This window comes from Carassius auratus, chromosome 9 (genome assembly GCF_003368295.1).
Source record: "Carassius auratus strain Wakin chromosome 9, ASM336829v1, whole genome shotgun sequence".
In the NCBI taxonomy this organism is placed as follows: Eukaryota; Metazoa; Chordata; class Actinopteri; order Cypriniformes; family Cyprinidae; genus Carassius; species Carassius auratus.
This window is the reverse complement of record NC_039251.1, coordinates 25,008,060-25,028,097: the sequence shown is the minus strand read 5'-3', so window position 1 is coordinate 25,028,097 and position 20,038 is coordinate 25,008,060. Positions and strand designations below refer to the sequence as shown.

Below are 20,038 nucleotides of genomic sequence, written 5' to 3'. Positions count from 1 at the left end.
TATCAGTATTCAGTTCAGCATAAAATTACTTTAAGGGATAGTTCTCCCAAAAATTAAAATTCTGTCATCTGTTACTCACTTTCATGTCGTTCCAAACCAGTAAGATCTTAATTTATCTTCAGAACACAAATTAAGATATTGTTGATGAAATCCGAGAGCTTTCTGACCCTGCATAGACAGCAACACAACTTACATGTTTAAGGTCCTGAAAGGTAGTAAAGGCATCGATAAAATCAGTGGTTCAACCATCATTTTTGAACGTTGTAGTTGTGATGAATGAAGGCATTTGGAATGACTTGAGGTTGATCAATTAATGACAGAATTTTTATTTTTGGATGCACTATCGCTTTAAATACATTAATAAAACATTTATATTGTTGCAAAAAAAAATTCTAAATCAAATAAGTACTGTTCTTCTGCACTTTCTTTATATCAAAGAATCATGAAAGGAAATATACCATTGTTTCCACAAAATAATAATAATAATTTAAAAAAATTAAGCAGCTCAGCTGTTTTTAAAATGTATCATAAGCCGCGTTTCCACCGCAGGAACTTTACCCAGGAACTAGGGACTTGGTCCGGTACTTGGTGTGTTTCCACCGCAGGAACCAGGAACTAAATAAAAGTTCCGGGTAAAAAAATGCCCCCCAGAAAGTCCCTGCTGGCGAGGTGGTACTTTTTTAAAGTTCAGGAACTTTCGGGGGCGGGACTTTGGCGCTAAACATCCTGATTGGTTGAGTTGACGCAGCATTGGTTGAGTTCAACCACCATTTATTCGGATCAACATTTTCAAAATATTACTGTTATTGTGTCATGAAATGTAATTTTAAAAGTATTTCAGGCGAGAATGTAGTTGTTTAAAACTCAAATCTGTTGTTTATTTATAAAGACCGTGCCTATTTAAAAAATGTGTTTCGCCGATCTCTGCGATGGTGAGCTCCACTCGATCAGCGAGAGCTCAGTCCTCATGTATCCGCCGAGATGCAGCCTCAAATCGGCTAGACCTTCTGATATGTGCCGCTGGCTCTGATGTGTCTTTAGTGGTTAAACATAACATATAATTCAGCTGCGGGGTAAATCTAACAGGTTTTCTTTGGTCTGTATTCAATTTATCTATATGTTAAAATGAAAATAAAAAAGGCAAATTTATATAATATTTCGTTTCATTGTAATGGCTGCATATACACATATCCCTGAACTAAGTACATTTCTGCAGCTGTTATTATGCTTAAATGAAAACCAAAGGAGGCAGTGGTATTTTATATCCCATTTCGTTTTATTGTAAATAGGAAAATTGCAGTAGCCAAGACGAGCTGACTGAAGTTATCAAGTACGCTGCTGTTTATAGATTTACCGGACTTGCGTCGTCGCGGACATCACACTCCCGAGTCGAATGCACAAAGTCTGAACTAACTACCGAGGATGCACGTCCAAAATCAGCGTACTTAAAAAAAACAAAAACAAATCAGCAGTACTTTGTATTGAGAAACGCGCGCAGACCTACGTCACCAGTCTATTTGCCTAATCTACCCGGTACTTTACACCGCGGTGGAAACGCAGAAAGCAACAGGTCTGGGGGGAAAAAAGTTCCTGGGAAAAAAAGTTCCTGGTAAAAATGTTCCGGGTAATTTCGGTGGAAACGCGGCAATAATGAGAAGAAATGTTTCTTGATCAACAAATCAGCATGTTAGAATGAATTCTGAAGGATCATGTGACACTGGCGCCTCCTTTACCATTACAGGAATAAAATGTAAAGATTGTAATAATATATCAGTAATTTTCCATTTTGTGTGGTGCTTTTTTGATCAAATAAATGTATCCTTGTTAAGCGTAAGAAACTTCTGTGCAAGGAAACAGAGTGTTGCCATAGAATTTGACCAAAAAAGGCAGCATATTTATGCCAGTTCATACCTACTGAAACAGACTTTTTAACTGGGAGGGCAGCTATGATGCCTTAAAATAGTGTTTCGCTCTTTTGGAACAGATTCCTTTTACTGGAAACCCAGCACACAGAAACACACGCATATACTGTATAGAGCCGATCCCACGACTGTATCGTTTCCACACACTCCCTCTTGACACTGTATCTGATAAAGCCATCAAAGTAATGACAGAACAATTTATGCTATTTTCACAAACATACTGTTTCAAATTGCAAGGAGGTCAAAAGGCCTCAATTCCATTTCCACTGGTGGGGAAAATAAGTGAGTCCCTTATGTAAGGTCCCACACCTGCGCTTAAGGTCAACGTGAACGTTTAAAGCAGCCTTGTCATTGACAGAGATCATTATGAAGGTCTGGTAAATTCCATGCTTGTTTAACAATACCACAAGGGGGAGGGGGGGTTATATATAGAGAGAGAGCATATGGTATGTGTGTTAAGTTTGTTAACGTGTCAGATCCTGAGGCAAAGCAACGGAGAGCACTGTCATGGGAGATGACATCAGCTCGGACTTCAAAACAGCATCCTGACAGATCCGTCCATCTCTGTGCATTCCTCCGCTTCACATGGAGAGCGTGGATAATGGAAGACCGCTGCCAGATCCCGGGAGGACTCCTCTGTTCTTTGGGAGTGTACTGCTGAGGGTTTAACCTTTAGTGATGTCATAGACTAGAGAATAGATGCTCTTTGAGTCGAGTTGTCGGGATAAAGCACAGCCAGAGTGTGTGACGGTGGAATGTGTGGAAACCGTTTCACACATACTCAAACAAAAATACACAGTTACCTGTCTTTAGTGGGGTCGTGCAAATGTGGTTTTCATTCACTGTGACAAATGGTGGTTTTAGAGGAAACATTTACACCTCTGAGGGTCATAAAACATATCGTCTGTTCTTCCAATTACAGTGTGTACCGATTCCAAGTTGACTTAAAGCAGCAGTGTGTCATTTTTATGTTGCTAGTTTCACCATTGTTTGAGAAACTTTTCTGGAAGTAAAGGCAGTAGGATTTTCCTTTGGCTTTTGACTTATTGCAAAAATAAGCTTTATACAGTAGGTTTAGTTTACCAAGATAATGCAATCACCAGAAGTAAAAAACAAATGTTAGGGTATAAGCAGTACCACCGTTGCACAACTTCCTCATCAACACTAAGCTTCTGACAATCTTTCAACTTTTATTCAAAATCTACAAGTTTAAGATAGAACAGGCTCCAAAATCACAAGAATAAACACAGTGAGGCTTTGAATATGGACTATTGAGTATATGAGTTTTCCTATTCATTGCAATGATTTTTCCAAGACAAGTCAAAGGTAATGTATGTTATGTCTTAGTATAAAACATCTCAATAATGAGCATGTCACCCTTGTTTCAGCCCAAAAATCCATGAAAAAGAACAATGATGATGGAACCTGAAGTGCAAAAATACATATTTGCTGATTTTTTTGGAGTCATTCCTGCAGCAGTCGATTAATCAAACAAAAAGGAATCCTTCTACAAGTTGCTTACCTTTTTTAAATTTCCAGAATTCTTTTCAGAAACACAGTGGGAAGGTAAAGCAAGAGGGAGGGCTTTCACATTCCAATGTCAATCTCACATGCAGACTGGGATTTAAGAGGAACGCAGGAACCAAATCAACATTTTTCACTGATTTCTCTCTCTCCTCCAAATAGGATTTAGTCTGTCAGCCATTGTGATCCAAAAGATGAGCTTCCAAACTAAATAAGCTTTATAGAGGGAGTTTTGTGTTTTATATTTACAACATGTAGAATCGCACTCTTGAAGTTTTTGATTTATGCTTCAATTTTGTCCGAAAGTATTTAGTAGTACTTAAAATTCATGACACATCACAAGCCCTACTAAACAATAAACACCTGCTCTCTGTCATACGGCAATCAGTGAATGACAGCAACACACCATATTTGGCCACAGTGTTCAGGTATACCACCAATAGACTATCAGTCAAAACCATCCTTGACAGCAGAGCACACAGCCAAGGGCCACCAGGGGCCCAAAGCCAACACACAGCCTCCAAACTGGTTAAGCAAAAACTGACAGATCAAGTTATACTTCATCTAAAGCTCTTCTGAACTTTCTAATCCCTCTATAATTATTCTACATGCAGTTTTTATGACCTCGTATTATTTGAGAGGGTACATGAGATATTTGTACTTATAAAATAATTTGTCCCAGAACTATTTCTGTCTGTCTCTCTCCATGTTTCTCCTCCTCTGAGGCTGAGCCTGCACTGGCCTGCAGCCAACTAAAGCCTGACTGCTCTGTCAACATCTTCATCTGGGCCGTGGAGGTGTGGGAGAGAGCAGAAGAAGGGCAGAGAGAGAGAAAGAGAGAGAGAGAGAGAGAGTAATGACTCAAGCAGAGCTGTAAACGCTGACCACATTTCCCAGCGGCCCCATCAGTCTGAGGGAGAAAAAAAAACGTATGGCAGTGAGCCAATGCAAAGCAGCGAGAGATGGAGGAAACGAATGACAAAAAGATAGACAGGTAGAAGGATGGACAGTGCAGGGAATGCGGCACCTCTTTCATCTCCCATGACCCCGTTGTGGCCATGTGGCTTTCCGTAACCCAGCCCAAGCAGTCAGGCATTTTGGGAGAGTGTCCACTCTTTTGCAACCACAAATTCTCTCTTCTCTCACTTTATTATATTAACAGTGACAACGTCTCACAGGAGGTGTGTGTGTGTGTCCTCACACTTTAACCTCATAGAGAGTTCGCTTTGGGGTTTTTTATTATTTAAGTAGACCGCCCTAGTGCCAGACATTTGAATAATTCAGACTAATTTTTGGGGGACTCCTCACCAGTAACCTGCCCTGCTGGCTGTCACTGAGGACCCATTTCATCTCATGAATATTCCCTCACACATACACATTTTGGTGTGCTGATACATTTCCAAGGAAGTTCATTCAGTATAGCTGCTCCTGGACTGTCAGACGGGATTTTTCAATAATTCATATAACAGTTAATCTACATCCACCCTCATTGATCTGTCTGTGTGTGAGTGTCTAGACAGACCGGCAGCACTGCGGCCGTTTGTGCTGTCAACAAAGTTTTTTTCATAGGTATCTGGCATGGATTGGATCTTTTTGCAAATGTATAAACAAAAACACATGAGATCTTGCGTGACTTGAATCTAAACAATCTTTAAAGGTGCTGGATGTAGGATTGAGACCGAGTGGTTGAACTAGATATTGCAGTCCAAATTCAAAATATTGGAGAGGGGTTTTTTCACCCGACTCATCTTCCTCAGGCTTGACGCACTCCAGGGTTGCCAGATTGATGACACAAACAGGAACGAGTGAACCTGACGATGAATTAATTGAAAAAGGCTGTGTTTTCCGCCAACTGGTAACCAGGGGTCTGAAATACAACTGGGTAAACTAACTGACAGTGGGCGGGTTTTACAGACCAAAACAAAGACAAACATTCCGACACGGAACGCACATTTTCAAAGGAGAATAACTGACTGTGGCATTTTTTTTTTTCAGATAAACAAGTTCTTAAATATTTACAAGCATATTACAGTATTCTTATGTTTTAGTAGAGTCAGAATCTTACATACAGCACCTTTAATGTCTTTACAAGCCTTTTTTATAGTTTGGTGTCAAACCTGGTGCTCAGTAAGAAGAATCATGGCCTGTTGTTCCATGTGAGCTGTAAGAGTATTCCTCATAGTCTTGCAGCCTGTTTTATTTATTAACGAGTTGTATACAAAGCTAAATTCTCTTAAGTTTGTCTTAATATCTGCAGCTCATTGAACTTTACAAATGAAGATGATTAATTGCGTGATTTATAGTAATAGTGCAGGGCAGTTTTTTATGTAAATGTTTGAATATTAACACCGTTGGTTATCCCAAAGTGAATATAAAAAAACTGGACAGAAAAAAACAGATATGTGTGAAAATTTTGTTTAATGTATTTTGGGGAATGTATTTCTGAACATATTTTTTAAGTCATTATTTATCCTTTCATCTGGCAATAAGAATACTCTTAACTTTGCTTAATAAGTTTTACCTTGTTTAAATACCCTCCGTATAAAAGTATAGCAGATTTTTCCACAAGAATCTGAAAACGTATGCTTGTATCTAACACCAGATACACTCAGACCCCCACTCACATATCAAACACCATCACCTGAGACAGATAACACATACATGATCCCCCCACAGACAGCATGCTAGGAAGCACTAGCAGCCATGCCTGAGGGAACCTGATATAACGTACTCAAATGCATGATTCATGATCGTTATTTAGCATAAACCTTCCAATGATGGCTGTGTCCATTTGTTATGTCCCTGGCTACGGGCACACATGCACACACAGAGAGTACATCAATCAAAGATTATGCCTAGACTGCACAGTGACAGGCAAATAATGAAAAAACGACAGTATGAGGGCAAAAAAAAGAGGAGGGAAGGGGTGCGAGGGTGGCCTTGTGTCAGTAGACAGCAGGGTTGACGGCAGTTCTCCTGTTTCGGTGTGTGGGATCTGTCATTACTAGCACCTGTGTGTCTGTCAACACAACACCAGTCAGGGGCCATTGTAGCCCAGGGATGCAAAGAAAGCATTAGCAGGTGCTCATGTGTGTGTGGGATAGACGGAAGGAAATAATAAAGGTATAGCTTTATATCGCTAATACATGTTTGGCTAGAAGCAGTATCTGACTCTGCCACCTCTATAGATCGACTGCTGCTGTCAGAGACCGGGACTTTGTCATTTCTGTCATTCCTCTTGTTTCCCCTTTCCCTCTGTCTTAGAGGGCCAGTGGGAAATCACCGTTCTTCAGCTTCATCTCAGCCTGCTCCCTAAAGTCCTCACAGTAATTGGACTTCTCAATCCTGTTATGCCTTTTTAGTTTTTTTTCTGTGCTTTTTGATGATTTTGGCATCTTCATGGTTAACACTCTCCTCTTTGAGCTTGGAACTTCATCCGTAATGACCAGAGGGCCTTCTGTTCTAAATCCCATGTGATATACATCTGTTCAACTGTTATAAGAGTCTCATGGCTCCTAGTTTCCTGCTGGTTTGGATTAAACAAGTTGGCCAGGGGGAGACGCCCAGTCCATGGGCAACAGTCAATAAAAACACTAAGAAATTAGTAAGTGTTTGATAATGTGTTTTGAGTGGGATTAGCGTTTATGTCAATATAAATAACCATATATCTATTGATTTAGTTAAATATCAACCACATTTCTTCATTTGATGCAAGTCTAAGGATTTTATTTGCCCAATAAAAACTATGAATCTCAAAAGTGATAGAACACCTCTGAAATAAAATAGAAATGTTGCCTTGCCAACTAAGTTAAATATATGTAAAAAAAAAAAAAAAAATAATGGAAAATAAGTTGAAGTAGCAAAGTTACTAAAACTGAAATTTAATTAAATAGTAATTAAAGTTAAATAGAAAAGCTAATAAACCTATAAAAGCATATAAATAATACAAAAATAACACTGCCAAGAGTACAGTTTCGGAAAGAATACAGTTTGAAATATTTCACAAGCTTCTTGATGTATTTTTTTTTCATTTCTCTCAGAAGTGCTGGGTGTGTGTTAGTTTATATCAGTGAATCGTGAGAAATAGGACTCTCCCACACACTAAAGAAGTGATATATTACACACTTCTTACCCCCAGTTGTCACACACACACACATACACACCACTTGGCTCTTACATACTATGCTGTGGTGAAAAACTTCACAGGCAGTGGAGGGGCAAGGTCACACACTCCATCATTAGGTCATTAAACAAAAGCAGATTTCTGTGATGCATGTCTGAATCTTCCTCCTGACAACAGCTTTACACACTTTTTCCCAAGGTTTCATTTGCCTTCTGTTTTAGCCCCTCCTCCAATTTGAAATGGAAAAATACTTTTTTTTATTTGCATGATTGTTATACAAACAAATAAACAAATAATAATAATAATAATAGCAATACTCTTGGTTACTGTATTAAATTCAATATTGTGGTTGAAACTTTCTCAGTGTTAATATTTTAATAGTATTATACATATTGGCACATATAAATGTTTCACATACCAACAAGTGGCAGGCAGATTTGTAGTAATCTGAGAGTTATGATTAAATGTGTGAAAAATTTAACAATTTTCCAGGTCTCTTTTAACTAACCATATGCACACTGATTAATGACCACATGTCTTCAGTTCATAGTTTTCTTCTTTTATTCTATGATATATTGGGGCAATTTACCATTTACCAAATGTCAGAAGGTTTTTTTCTTTTAATTTTTCGAACCCGTCTTTAATCTCTTTCTTCAATCTCCGAATGAGTCGGCCTAGCACAGACCTGACCCGGGCCGGCCCAGATGTTATTGGGCCCTGAGACGGGTCAGGTCCTTAGGGTCCAGGCTTTGTTTCTGTGTGTGCAATGAAGCAGGACACGCCCTCTCCTAGTCTTTCCTTCTTCCTCTCTCTGGAGACAAAGACCCTGACCGAGGCTAGTGTCTCTGAGGAGGGAGGAGAGATGGAGACTTGCTATCAAAGCTTGTCATCTTGTCCATGCTCACCATCCTGAGATGCAGTGGCTGAGGCACATGGCATTTTTCTTTGATACCCTGACCTGGGAGCTGCCTGCTGAAATACTAATGATCCATCTGACATACTGATGTAAACAATGACAACACCCAAAAGCATGTGGTTGCATCAGATTCAATGTCTTTATGTGACAACATTCAATCCCATAGAGTGACATCTGATTCTCTCACTGTCTTAACTCATTCTGGAGGAAACAGCATTTCATGTTTGAATTTACGATGCGAACATTGGCGTCTGTGTGTGTATTCAGTGGTGTGTGTTTTAACAGCGATTAAAGTCACAATCTCACTTGACCCCAGTAAAGAAGCTCTTACTGTGCGAGAGTTTGTGCTTGTTTGTGTAGTTGGTTTGTTTTTGAAATGAGCGGCCTCAGCAAAACTACCTCCAGGATAGTCATAAATCTCCCCTTTCTCTCTCTCTCTCTCTCTCTCTCTGTCTCCTTAGGTTTTCCATGCGAATGTAGACCCCTCAGAGGTGGTCCTGAACCGGATTCCCCAGCCTGTCTTAGCTCGGTTTGTCCGCATCCGACCTCAGGCATGGAAGAATGGAATCGCATTGCGCTTCGAACTTTATGGCTGTCAAATCACGGGTCAGTAAAACTCTCACCACACTATTCTAAATGTTTCACTAGCCCTTAAGGGAGCTGATTTGTGGTTCTTAACTTTTAGATATAAAATAATCAAATATTGAGAAAAAGACACACTTAAAATGTTGGATCTTCTGAAAATTTAAGAAAAAGTTGGGTGTTTGAAGTACTGTTCCAGAATAAAAATTTCCAGATAATTTACTCACCCCCATGTCATCCAAGATGTTCATGTCGCTTCATGATGACCAATCATTTTGGTAGATAAGACCCTTATCCCTCAGCTTGGATCATTTAGAGCCCTTTGAAGCTGCATTGAACCTGCCTTTTGGACTTTCAACCCATTGGGTCCTATTGAAGTCCACTATATGGAGAAAAATTCTAAAATGTTTTCCTCAAAAACCTTATCTTCTCTACTGAAGAAAGAAACATGAACATCTTGGATGACATGGAGTTGAGTAAATTATCTGGAAGTAAGCTAATCCTTTAATTGGTTGTTTGATAGAAAGGTAGATAGAAATGGAGCTAGATTTTAATATTTACCTATTTATATCATTATTTATGTCTATAATATCTAAACAGGTAGATATAGATCTATAAGGTAAGTTTCCCTGTTTCATGTGAACTTTCAAACACAGCAGGCCCACAGATACTGCACGTGACAAATATTGTTCCAGACGCCCACTGTGTCCCTGTCAAGTGAACTGTGTATTTATCAGAGCTCTTTAGGGTCCTGATTGAGTTTGGCTATTTATGGAGATGGGGAGATAGAAGTCACCTAATTCTGTTAGCATGTCCTGCAGCAGATGAAGGAGGTGAGCTGATGTTATCAGAGACATCACACTCCATCATTACGCTATTAAACAGCGATTCGCTCCTATTTTCGTCGACACTGAGCAGGAAAAATGCGCTTTTAGAGACAGGGTCTTTTTCAGCACTGACACAAACGACGCACGGACACGGCACTGGCCTCCATATTAGACCTGCTGCAGTCCCGCGGGGGCCGTTGTCCCTCGGGCATCCAGCCCAGAACAAGCTGCTTTCAGTGAGGCGTGTCGCAGCCCTTCCTGTCTTTTCCATGAAAGAGTGATGTTCGGCCCGCGGGATATCCAGCAGAGCCAAGCCCATAAAGATGCCCGTGAAGCCATCGATCACGTTTGCACAGTTAGCCTCGTTCTGTGTTTTACTGCTCTTTCTGTGGGAGTGTGGGTGTACCTCTGGGTTTGATTCAACTGAGATTGTTAGGATGGGCTTGAACCAGATGCCCCAGCCTGTTTTCCTGTTCTTTTGTTCCATGTTTAAGCCACAGGCCAAAATCAATCATTTATTTCTGGTACCTTTTGTATCTGTGCCGGCTGAGCCAGAGAATGGCTGTTTTGGGCTGAGTGGGTTTGCTTTCAACTCTGTAGAGGTGAGCCTAGAAAAACTGGAACACAAAATTCTTCCTGTAATAAATCCTACAAACAAACACCCACTCGGGGGGGGGGGGGGGGTGTACACATAAAAACACACCCACACATGCCCTGTTTATTTATTATTTACTCCTAAGGCCACTCTCATGACATAACAACATGAAACATTGATCTCTCCAGTCTTAAAATGTCAATTCCTCTTTGCCTCACCATAACTCATCTGCTTGTCCATCCTCCTCTCAGATGCTCCATGCTCCGAGATGCAGGGAATGCTCTCTGGTCTCCTCCCAGACTCCCAGATCTCTGCCTCCTCCATGAGGGACATCCACGGGGCAACAGGTGCAGCCCGGCTGGTGGCCAGCCGCTCAGGGTGGTTCCCCAGTCCCACGCAGCCCGTGGCTGGTGAAGAATGGCTGCAGGTGGACCTAGGAGTCCCTAAAACTATACGGGGCATCATTACGCAAGGAGCACGTGGGGTGGATGGCAGTACCAGCGCGGAGAACCGGGCCTTCGTGCGGAAGTATAAACTTTCCCATAGTTTGAACGGGAAAGACTGGAGCTACATTATCGACCCCAAAACCAATCTTCCAAAGGTGAGAATGATGCAGGACTTATTGAATGCTGCTAGGAAAAAACACAACAATCAAACAAAGTTTTTAATTTAAAGGAAAATTATTTTATTTTACTTTTCTGCTTCCAAACCAAGGTCTCCTTAGCCTGACTACGGCAGACTTCGTGCTTCCGCTCAATTTCAGTTCGCTTCTGTACTCAGTCTGAGAAAGCAAACCATCTCCCAGTTTTCCTCCGGCTCCCAAACATCCGGCCAATCAACGAACAGAGGGCGGGCTGAGAGCCGTGATGTAGACGCTAAGCGCCGAATATAGGATTGTAGTTTAGGTTAGGGAAATCGAAAACAATCGATGATTGCAATTCGCTCTGTTGTGGAGAATATTCCCAGCATTTGCCTACTGAAGCCCGAACAAGAAGAGTGTTTGTGTCACATTTTGAACGGAGGTGATATTGGGAAAAGTTTCATTTATCAACTGTTGATGATTGTCAGCGATAAACTGGGAAGGCCAAAGTCCGGCAAGACGATAATTGTGATTGTTTCCCCCTTGGTTGCTGATGGAGGATCAGGTTAGGGAGGAGGCGAATCTCGCTCAATGGTTCTGTTTTTGCAGCATTCCTGTGTTTACAGTGGAAGTTTGAGGTGGCTGAGCCGGCGCATGACACACGTCATAACCAAACATTATGTGATTGGTTTACGGGTAACCAATGATTTTAAACTTCAGACAACCCCCCCCCCCCACCCCATGAGAAAGTAAACGCTTGTCACGAAGCGAAGCAAAGTAGCAGAGTTCTGTATTACCAGGCTAAAGTCTCCTTATGAGTTGAAAATTAAAGAGTTACAGTGGTAATTGGCTGTACTTAGATTCTAGCTGCTTCAGTCTGTTTCTGGTTATCTAATTGATAATCTAGGTAAACCTGCTTTTGGCCTGGTCTTGATCTTTTGTAAAAAGCCAGTAAAGCCAATTAGACCACCTTGAACCAGTAAAAACCCAGCCTAACCATCTAAAGCATAATATTTAATGTTTTTGCTAGCAGAGAAGTACTGAACGTAAGAATACTGGAGTTGAATGAGGTTAATTAGTTAATCATGCAAATTTAAATATCGTGGGTCGTTGAAAGGGCTACAGTAATGAATAGTTCACCAGAATCAGATTATTAGCAGACTCATTTAATTCTTTCCTGCTCATCTCAGCGACTCAGCATTTCACTTCTAGATTCACAATCTTCCACTCTGAGAGCAGAATTCAATTATGCTGCAAGCTTTGATAACATTCCAGCGAAATCATCCACAGTTGTGTTAATTAAAACCTGAGCTGCCGAGCTGCATCAGAGACTCGGAAATACAGAGAATATGCAGTAGCTTTCTTCCCTCAATCACACAGCTGAGCTAAAGTGCTTTTGTGATTCTGCTCCTCCAGATTTTTGAGGGTAACACACACTACGACACCCCAGAGATCCGTCGCTTTGAGGAGATTGTGGCCCAGTTTATCCGAGTGTATCCAGAGAGGTGGTCTCCCGCCGGCATCGGAATGAGACTGGAGATACTGGGTTGTGACTTGCCAGGTAAGACCCGTGTGTGTTTCCTTTTATTTTGTTTTTTGTTTTGATTTGTAAATTTTCACATATTTTTACTCTGTGACTTTAGGCATGGCACAAAGTAGATTTATAATGATTACGATAAACAATTAATCCGCTGAGTAATAAAAGTTCATTAGCCTAGCTGTAGGCTGTTTAAATTGCCTGTAGCAACTTCATATTAATATATAATGCAAATCATGGGCAGTCACAGATGTGTGTATTCATTGGCTACTGGCAGCAAGTTCAATGAGGCTCATAGCATACAGATTATCAAACTTAATTAAAAATAAACATGACACCCCCAGCTATAGCACTGGAAAGAAGTGGAGCAGTCCTACAGCCTCTCTGTCACTTCCATCTTTACTCTCTGTCCCCGATGTCCTTCATATCCCCTCCTCTTAAATCTTTTACCTGTCACAGCATGACGATCAGCCAAAAGGACATACGGCTGCTCCCTCTGGACCTGGCCTGGGCTTTATAAAGTGGCAGGCCGAGGGGCAGTAATCGATGGGCTGTCTTCATGGCTCTGTGTCTGCAAGAGTGCCGGGGGCGAAGGGGCATTAGAGGAACTGCTAGAAAAGACAATGTGGGTGGAGGCCAGGGGAAGCCTCAGGGCTCAGTGCCCAGGTTTATTAGCATGGCAGGACTGCAGGAGGAGGAAGGCATGATGAAAAGTCGGACAGAGAGCCGGTGCTTGCTCAGGGTTAGTTGGTGGCACTTTGCAGGCAGAAGATGAGATCTGGGATGAAAGATTCATGTGTCATTGATGGAGCTTGGTGCGATACTGGCACAGGTTTACGGAGCCTGTGGGCCATAAATGATTGAGAGCAAAAGATCAAGAGAGAGAAAGAGTATAATCAAAGCGGATGAAAGAAATAAGGGAGGGATCAAAGCCAGTGAGTTAATGAGTGACGAAAAATGGACTGACGGTTGATTGTGTTTGTGTACACACGGTTATGTTTGCGTGAGGGAATTCGATGACAGTGCGGTGAGGCTCCACAACGTACAACTGCGCACCAGATGTTCAAGACACAGGGGGCTCAATCTACCCCACTCACTGCTGAAACTACAGCCCCAGTTCCTAATCTCCACAGTAAATCTAATCACATACAGATCCCGAGATACACAAACACACTTGTGTGTTATATATACTTGCATGTGGCTTTGAATTGTGTGTATTTTTCTTTCATACTTTCTTTGTTTCTGCCCGTACGCACCAAATTATGGCTGTTTCATTTCCTACCATCTGTTAGGCACATCCACAGTGATCACTAACAGTACCGGTCCTCAAAGGAGCCGTTTGACAACAAAAAACATACAGGCCTGAGGTTTGAGTGAGATCGTTCTAATTCGGCTCTCTAAAGCAAACTCGACTTTTGTAAATTGTGGTTGGTTGCAGCTGTGGTGTGAGGGCGAGTGAAGCATGGTTTGAGTGTTTTGTTTTATGTTTTTTTTAATTTTTATTATTATTATTAATTTGTTTTGTTTTTGGTTTATGTTTTGTTTTTACTTTTGTAAATTGTGGTTGTTTGCTGATATGATGTGAGGGTGAGTGACAGAGTTTATTTTGTTTTTACTTTTGTGAATTGTGGTTGTTTGCAGTTATGGTGTGAGGATAAGTGAACAAGGGTTTTGTTTTGTTTTTATACTATGGCTTTGGGCATGACAAAACTGATTAATAATAATCAATAAATTCATAAAGGCTAATGCATGTAACAATATATGCGATCAAAATATATTGCAAATTATGTGCAGCCACAGGTGTGTATTCATTGGCTATTAGCACCATCCTCTCTCAATGCAGATTTTACAGTCAGAATGATCAGTATTAATAAAAAATGAACCCAACGCCTCCAGCTACAGCAGTTATATACACTAACATATGACTTTGAACCGTTTTTGTTTTGTACTTTGTTTCCACCCGTTCACATAAAATTATGGCTGTTTAAATTCCTACCATCTGTTATGCACATCCAACGGTACCAGTCCTCAAAGGAGCCATTTAACAACAAAAGACACACAGACTTACTTTGAAGACCTTAGCCGTGTTTCCACTGTCGAGCTTAAAGCGGGCGTGCTAGTGCGTGCCAGGGCCAGTTGCGTTTCCACTGTCACTTCCGGGGCTTGATCGTGCCTTGTCAGCCACGTTTTTTTGGCCCGATGAAAACCTTGGGCCAAAGCGGGCCAGCTGGGGCTAGTGGACTGGTTCTGAACAAAGGCGGAGTTTCTCCGTCTATGGAGAGTGTCAGCCGTGGATCACTTCAGAAAGATAACAGCTTTAACACCAGTAGTATAAAAGACTTTTTAAAATAAGTTGAGATCAAAACTCACTCTTAGTCAGCAGTGAGTGATTGAAATAACTTGATCCGATGTGGATTATGATCGTCATACAAGGCAGAAATATTTAAAAGCGATGTAAAAGACTATGCACGATAAATATTAACGTTACCATAGTAAACATGGTAAATGCAACCACTTAGAGAAATCAGACCTCAGCTTCTTATTCACTATCACAATTGTGTTTTTATTTAGTAACATATTTTATCTGTCATAAGTCTCGTTTCGAGAGTTTAGCTCCACGTTGCTGTTCATCATAAAAATATAATAATTTTTTTTTTTTGCTCGGGAGCTTTTATAAAAATAGAGAGATTATCATTCATTCTAAATGTGACTACAAATAAACAGAAACGGACTCGACTGAATAAGCAGGCTATTTTTTATAAGCGTTTAAAATAAAGAAATAAAATGCAAATAAATATATTTCTGTGTGATTTAATTTTGAGTCCTGATGAATTAATTCATTATGATCAATGTGTCACTATTCTATAGTAAAACATCGATGCTTTTGAATTTGAATATATAACAAGGCATGCAAACACACGGCCACTTTTATCATGTTCGTTTTGTGATCGCGCATGTTCCAGTGACTTATTTCTTCGTTTTCTGATAACTCTTTGTTGGTGAAATGATTGGGTTTCGTGATGTTGTTCTGAGAGGCGTGTAAAGGGCGTGTTTTAGTGACGTGCAGCGGTGCTTCAAGCTCCACTGTGGAAACCCTGCGCTATTCTGGCCTCGGTGCTACTGGCCCGGGGCTATGAGCCCCGCTCGGCCCGTTTTAAGCCCTGGCTCGCACTGGCCCGACAGTGGAAATACGGCTCTTGTTTGAATGAGTCCTTATTCAGTTTTCTAAAGCATACTGTACTTTGGTAAATTGTGGTTGTTTGCAGCTGGGGCGCAAGGGTGAGTGACGCAGGGGCCGGGGCTGTTGTTGTTCTGATTTTGAGCGGCCGTGGGGATTCATGGAGAGAGAGACGTTAAATATTCACAGGGCTACATCAGTCTCACTCCCCTGCACAGAGATGTTTACGCCAATCACACACATCTGCAACTGCGTTCATATTTGTATACTGGCCGAGCACACACAAACACACATTTAATTTCTCTGGATTCTGAGCGGTACTGTATAATAACCGTATGACTGTAAAAGTGACCATTGACCATACTGTAAAAGTGACCATCATAATAGTCTCTTTCTTCTTACATGCAAAAAAATAGACTCAAATCAATATTTAATGTCCATTTATTTGGTAAGCAGTCATGTAATAAGCAGGATGTACTCCATGTCTTGGTTCTGATCACCCTGACATCCTTTATTTAATGATAATGACCATTTAACTGTGCATTACACTTGTCAAACTGAAATCATATATCATTAAATATAGTATACCTATGCTAGTAGTATATAGGATATAGTATGCTCCTATATAGTGCACAAATACACATGAACTAAGGTCCTGTATTCCTGGCGTTATTCTGAGCTGTGGCTAAGCTTCGATTTTGTCCCAAAAATCCCATCACTCTCCCGAAGGAAGGAAATTTAGAGTGAGGGACACGAGGAGAGAAATAATGAATTGATGAATAAATAAACAGAGGCGTGGCAGACAGACCTTGTGAGAGCAAGAGCGTGAAAGGCACACAGAGGGACTTTAGATATTTCAATCAGGCACCCATCTCTATAATTCATTACTGGACTCACGTCAAGCCAGAGGTTCCTGTCTCTGGGCGAACAGAGAGTGAGAGAGGGGTAGAAAGAGTGAGGACAGTGACCTCTGCTGGGTGCAACATGTCTCAAAATTGCAGGAGCTGCAGAGATACATCTTTACCATAGCATGCCACCCTTGAGACTGCCCAGATCAGGCTAAAGGGAGGTTCTGAGATTCACGAGCACAGGGTTACTGCAGTTTAATCAGTCGAAGGAATGATGTAGAGAAGTAGTGAGTTAAAGTCTGTTACCAAAAGTTCCTATAGGGTAAAGATGGACCACTCATACAAATATGGAATAATGGAAGAAATCACAACGCTAATTACAGCACCTATAAAAATGGAAGTCCTGTCTTTCAGTTTTTAATTTTTTACTTGAACCAGCCAGGAAAATAGCTGTTTCAGTATGAATTGAGCTAATAAATCAAAATTTATGATGCCATTGTGGTGATTTTATTAAAGATTTAAAATATGGTTTGAAAATCCGGACAGACTTTACTATTCAAGTATGTAAGAGCTGTATTTTATGCCTGTTACTTAGACATAAAATAGCTGGCAAGGGCCAAGATGGTCAATGAGTGAGCTGACTTGCCTTAAAAGCACTTGAGTTTTGAGTCTCAGTTCTGCTCTGACCTATTCCCCACACATGGTACTAACTTAAACAACCATGACCATAACATAAATCCATGGGTGAACAAGGATGCCACACACCTGAAAGAAAAAAGAACTAGATCTCAGCATGTGCAGTGCTCACTGATCACTCTCAGATGTGTGGGCGGAGCCTGTGGCTGTCCATCACGGGAACTGTGGGTGTGGTTTAGGACACAATGTTCCTTGCCTGGGCAGCTGTGGATGTGATGGAAAATTGTTTCCACTTCTTCTCATCTTTGACAAGGAGAGTGTAATCACTTCTCTCTGCTCTCTGGCTCAACTTCATTCTCTCGCCAAATCCGAGGCTCTCCCTCACCATCTTTCACTGCTATCTCTCTATCGGGATGGATGCATGTGAGCTGAAGGACAGCAGCTTCTCTTGTCTAGTTGAATTGGCTCTTTGAAGTTATCAACCACATGTTTCTATTTAGTGTAGTCAATCTACACAACACATGTTTGCACACAGGCATTTACCCACAAAGCCCATATGTCATTCTTCATATCCTCCCAATGTAAATATTTAGGTTGATCTCTGCTCCTCCCCTCCTCCTTTTCCATACAGCACGCCTTCCCAGTTTTCCTTATATAATACATGTCTGTTTCTTCTGCTTACACCCCATTGATGGTTATGTTTAGGGGTGGACCATTATACCTATGTTGTTTTGTTTTTCGTACATATCGAAACGAATACATATGAATACAATCATAAAAATCTAAATGAATTCATATGAATACCCATAAAATAGACAATATAATATAGACATGAATTCAGAAGGTTTATGATTGGATATCTGGTGCTAAACAACCCACCATAGCGTTTTAGCCAGGGTTAGGTGCAGTGTATAACTTTAAAAACAGTTTTAAAGATGATCCTTCTTCATTTTGTAACTGTATTGTCTTATATTTGAAATGGTTGTATTCACTCACCATCGAGCCAGTCGAAGATTGGTTTTATAAATCGCCACTGTTGTTTTCGAAGCAGGGCTCTCTGAGGACATCTGATGAGAATATGAACACTCTGAGCCTGAATATTTCTATGCATGTGAAGCATATTTGATATCCATCACCTGGAGATGATTTGTTGGTTTAACTGAGCTCGCGAGGAAAGTCCTTATCAGAGGCCAAGCAAACAGGCCTGTCTGAACTCAGTGTGCGTCTGTGCGTTTGTATTTGGGGAATTTACTAGCTCAGAGATAACACGATAAACCTTCTGTTAATTTCTGTGTTCAAAAGACACAGAGACAAAAGCTTTAATTAGTTTGAAAACGGCTTTGTTTTTTGAATTCTGGAGGCCAAAAGTTGAAAATGTTTAATTAGATTGCATATGAATAAGCATCCAGGTTTGTGTGTGTGTGTGTGTGTGTGTGTGTGTGTGTGGGCAAGTTTTTGTGACATATCAGGACACAACTCTGTATAATGAGATGGGTATGACACAGGTATTACAAGGAGAAGGGTGACTTATGAGGACATAACCCATGTCCCCATTTTTCAAAACGCTTATAAATCATACAGAATGACTGTTTTTGATAAAGTAAAAATGCACAAAGTTTCCTGTGAGGGTTAGGGTTAGGTTTAGGGTTGGTGAAGGGCCAAAGAATATACAGTTTGTACAGTAGAAAAACCATTACGCCTATGGGATGTCCCCACTTTTCACAAAAAAGTGTGTGTGTTTACTATTTCATTTAATGTGTTGTGACTTGTACACATTGTTTAAAGTACACTCACATCAGCTTTTGATGATCACTTTTACTGTTCCTGATCCGATCTGACTCCTGTTCTCTGTTTGTTACCCCACACAATCTCCCAAACGCACATCAGTCTATGTTTTCCCTTGTAATGCAATGTCTGCTCAAGATCTCAGTCAGGCGCTGAAGTACATCAGGTCCGCCTGCCAGGGGCATAGATTTACTCCAAGGCTTTCTACATAATTGAACATTTTTTCCGTCTTGCTATGAAAACGCTGAGTCAGAGATTGCTGAGGCTCAGCGGATTCCATGAGAGAGGAACCAGGGCTGACTCTGTCCTGTGCCCTAAATCCAGAGGTTAAAAACAGGGTAATCTTTCAGGGTGAGGAGGAGTGACCCCAAAACTAGACCTTACTTGTAAATAGCTGATCGGCCTTTGAGATTTGGAAACATTTCATGGCCTTAATGTGTTATCAGGCTGTGGAGGAAATCTCAGGCGACGCCCAGAGAGTTCTGGGATCCAGATCAATTGGCTGCGTCAATAGAGCTTTGGAGCATATTGGAAATCTATTGCCATTTCTTGCTCTGATCCATTGCTTGAGCTTTAGGCAGCAGGAGAAATATTTCACATAGAGTGAATAGAAATGAGTGTCATTTGAAGATAATTATCAGGTGTTCATCTTAAAATTTTCGTGAATAATATTGAAAATGGTTAAAGATCATCCTAATTGACAAGAAAATAAAAGCAGCTGTTTGATCAGCCTCTGATACTGTGATACTTTGCTCATCCTGTTAACAAGGGAAGCTTGCACTACTGTTCAAATGGTCATTATTAATGTTTTTTTGTTTTGTTTTTTTCAAATAAATGTATACTTTTATATTCCTGTCGCTCAGTGGTAGAGTATCGCATTAGCAGCGCAAAATGTAGTGGGATCAATTCCCAGGGAACAAACATACTGAAAAAATCTATAGCCTGAATGCACTATAAGTCAGTTTGAATAAAAGTATCTGCTAAA

General features: G+C 40.7%; 1 protein-coding gene across 3 annotated transcripts in view; it reads left to right on the top strand.

The window, feature by feature from the left end:
• Window positions 1-20,038, top strand: part of nrp2b (neuropilin 2b) — a 69,650-nt gene that overhangs the window by 34,938 nt on the left and 14,674 nt on the right. For all 3 annotated transcript variants that reach the window (XM_026272240.1, XM_026272241.1, XM_026272242.1), the window contains exons 8-10: window positions 8,947-9,091; window positions 10,741-11,090; window positions 12,486-12,630. In XM_026272240.1, coding sequence (XP_026128025.1) covers window positions 8,947-9,091; window positions 10,741-11,090; window positions 12,486-12,630 — 640 coding nt within the window. The remainder of the gene's footprint in view (window positions 1-8,946; window positions 9,092-10,740; window positions 11,091-12,485; window positions 12,631-20,038) is intronic.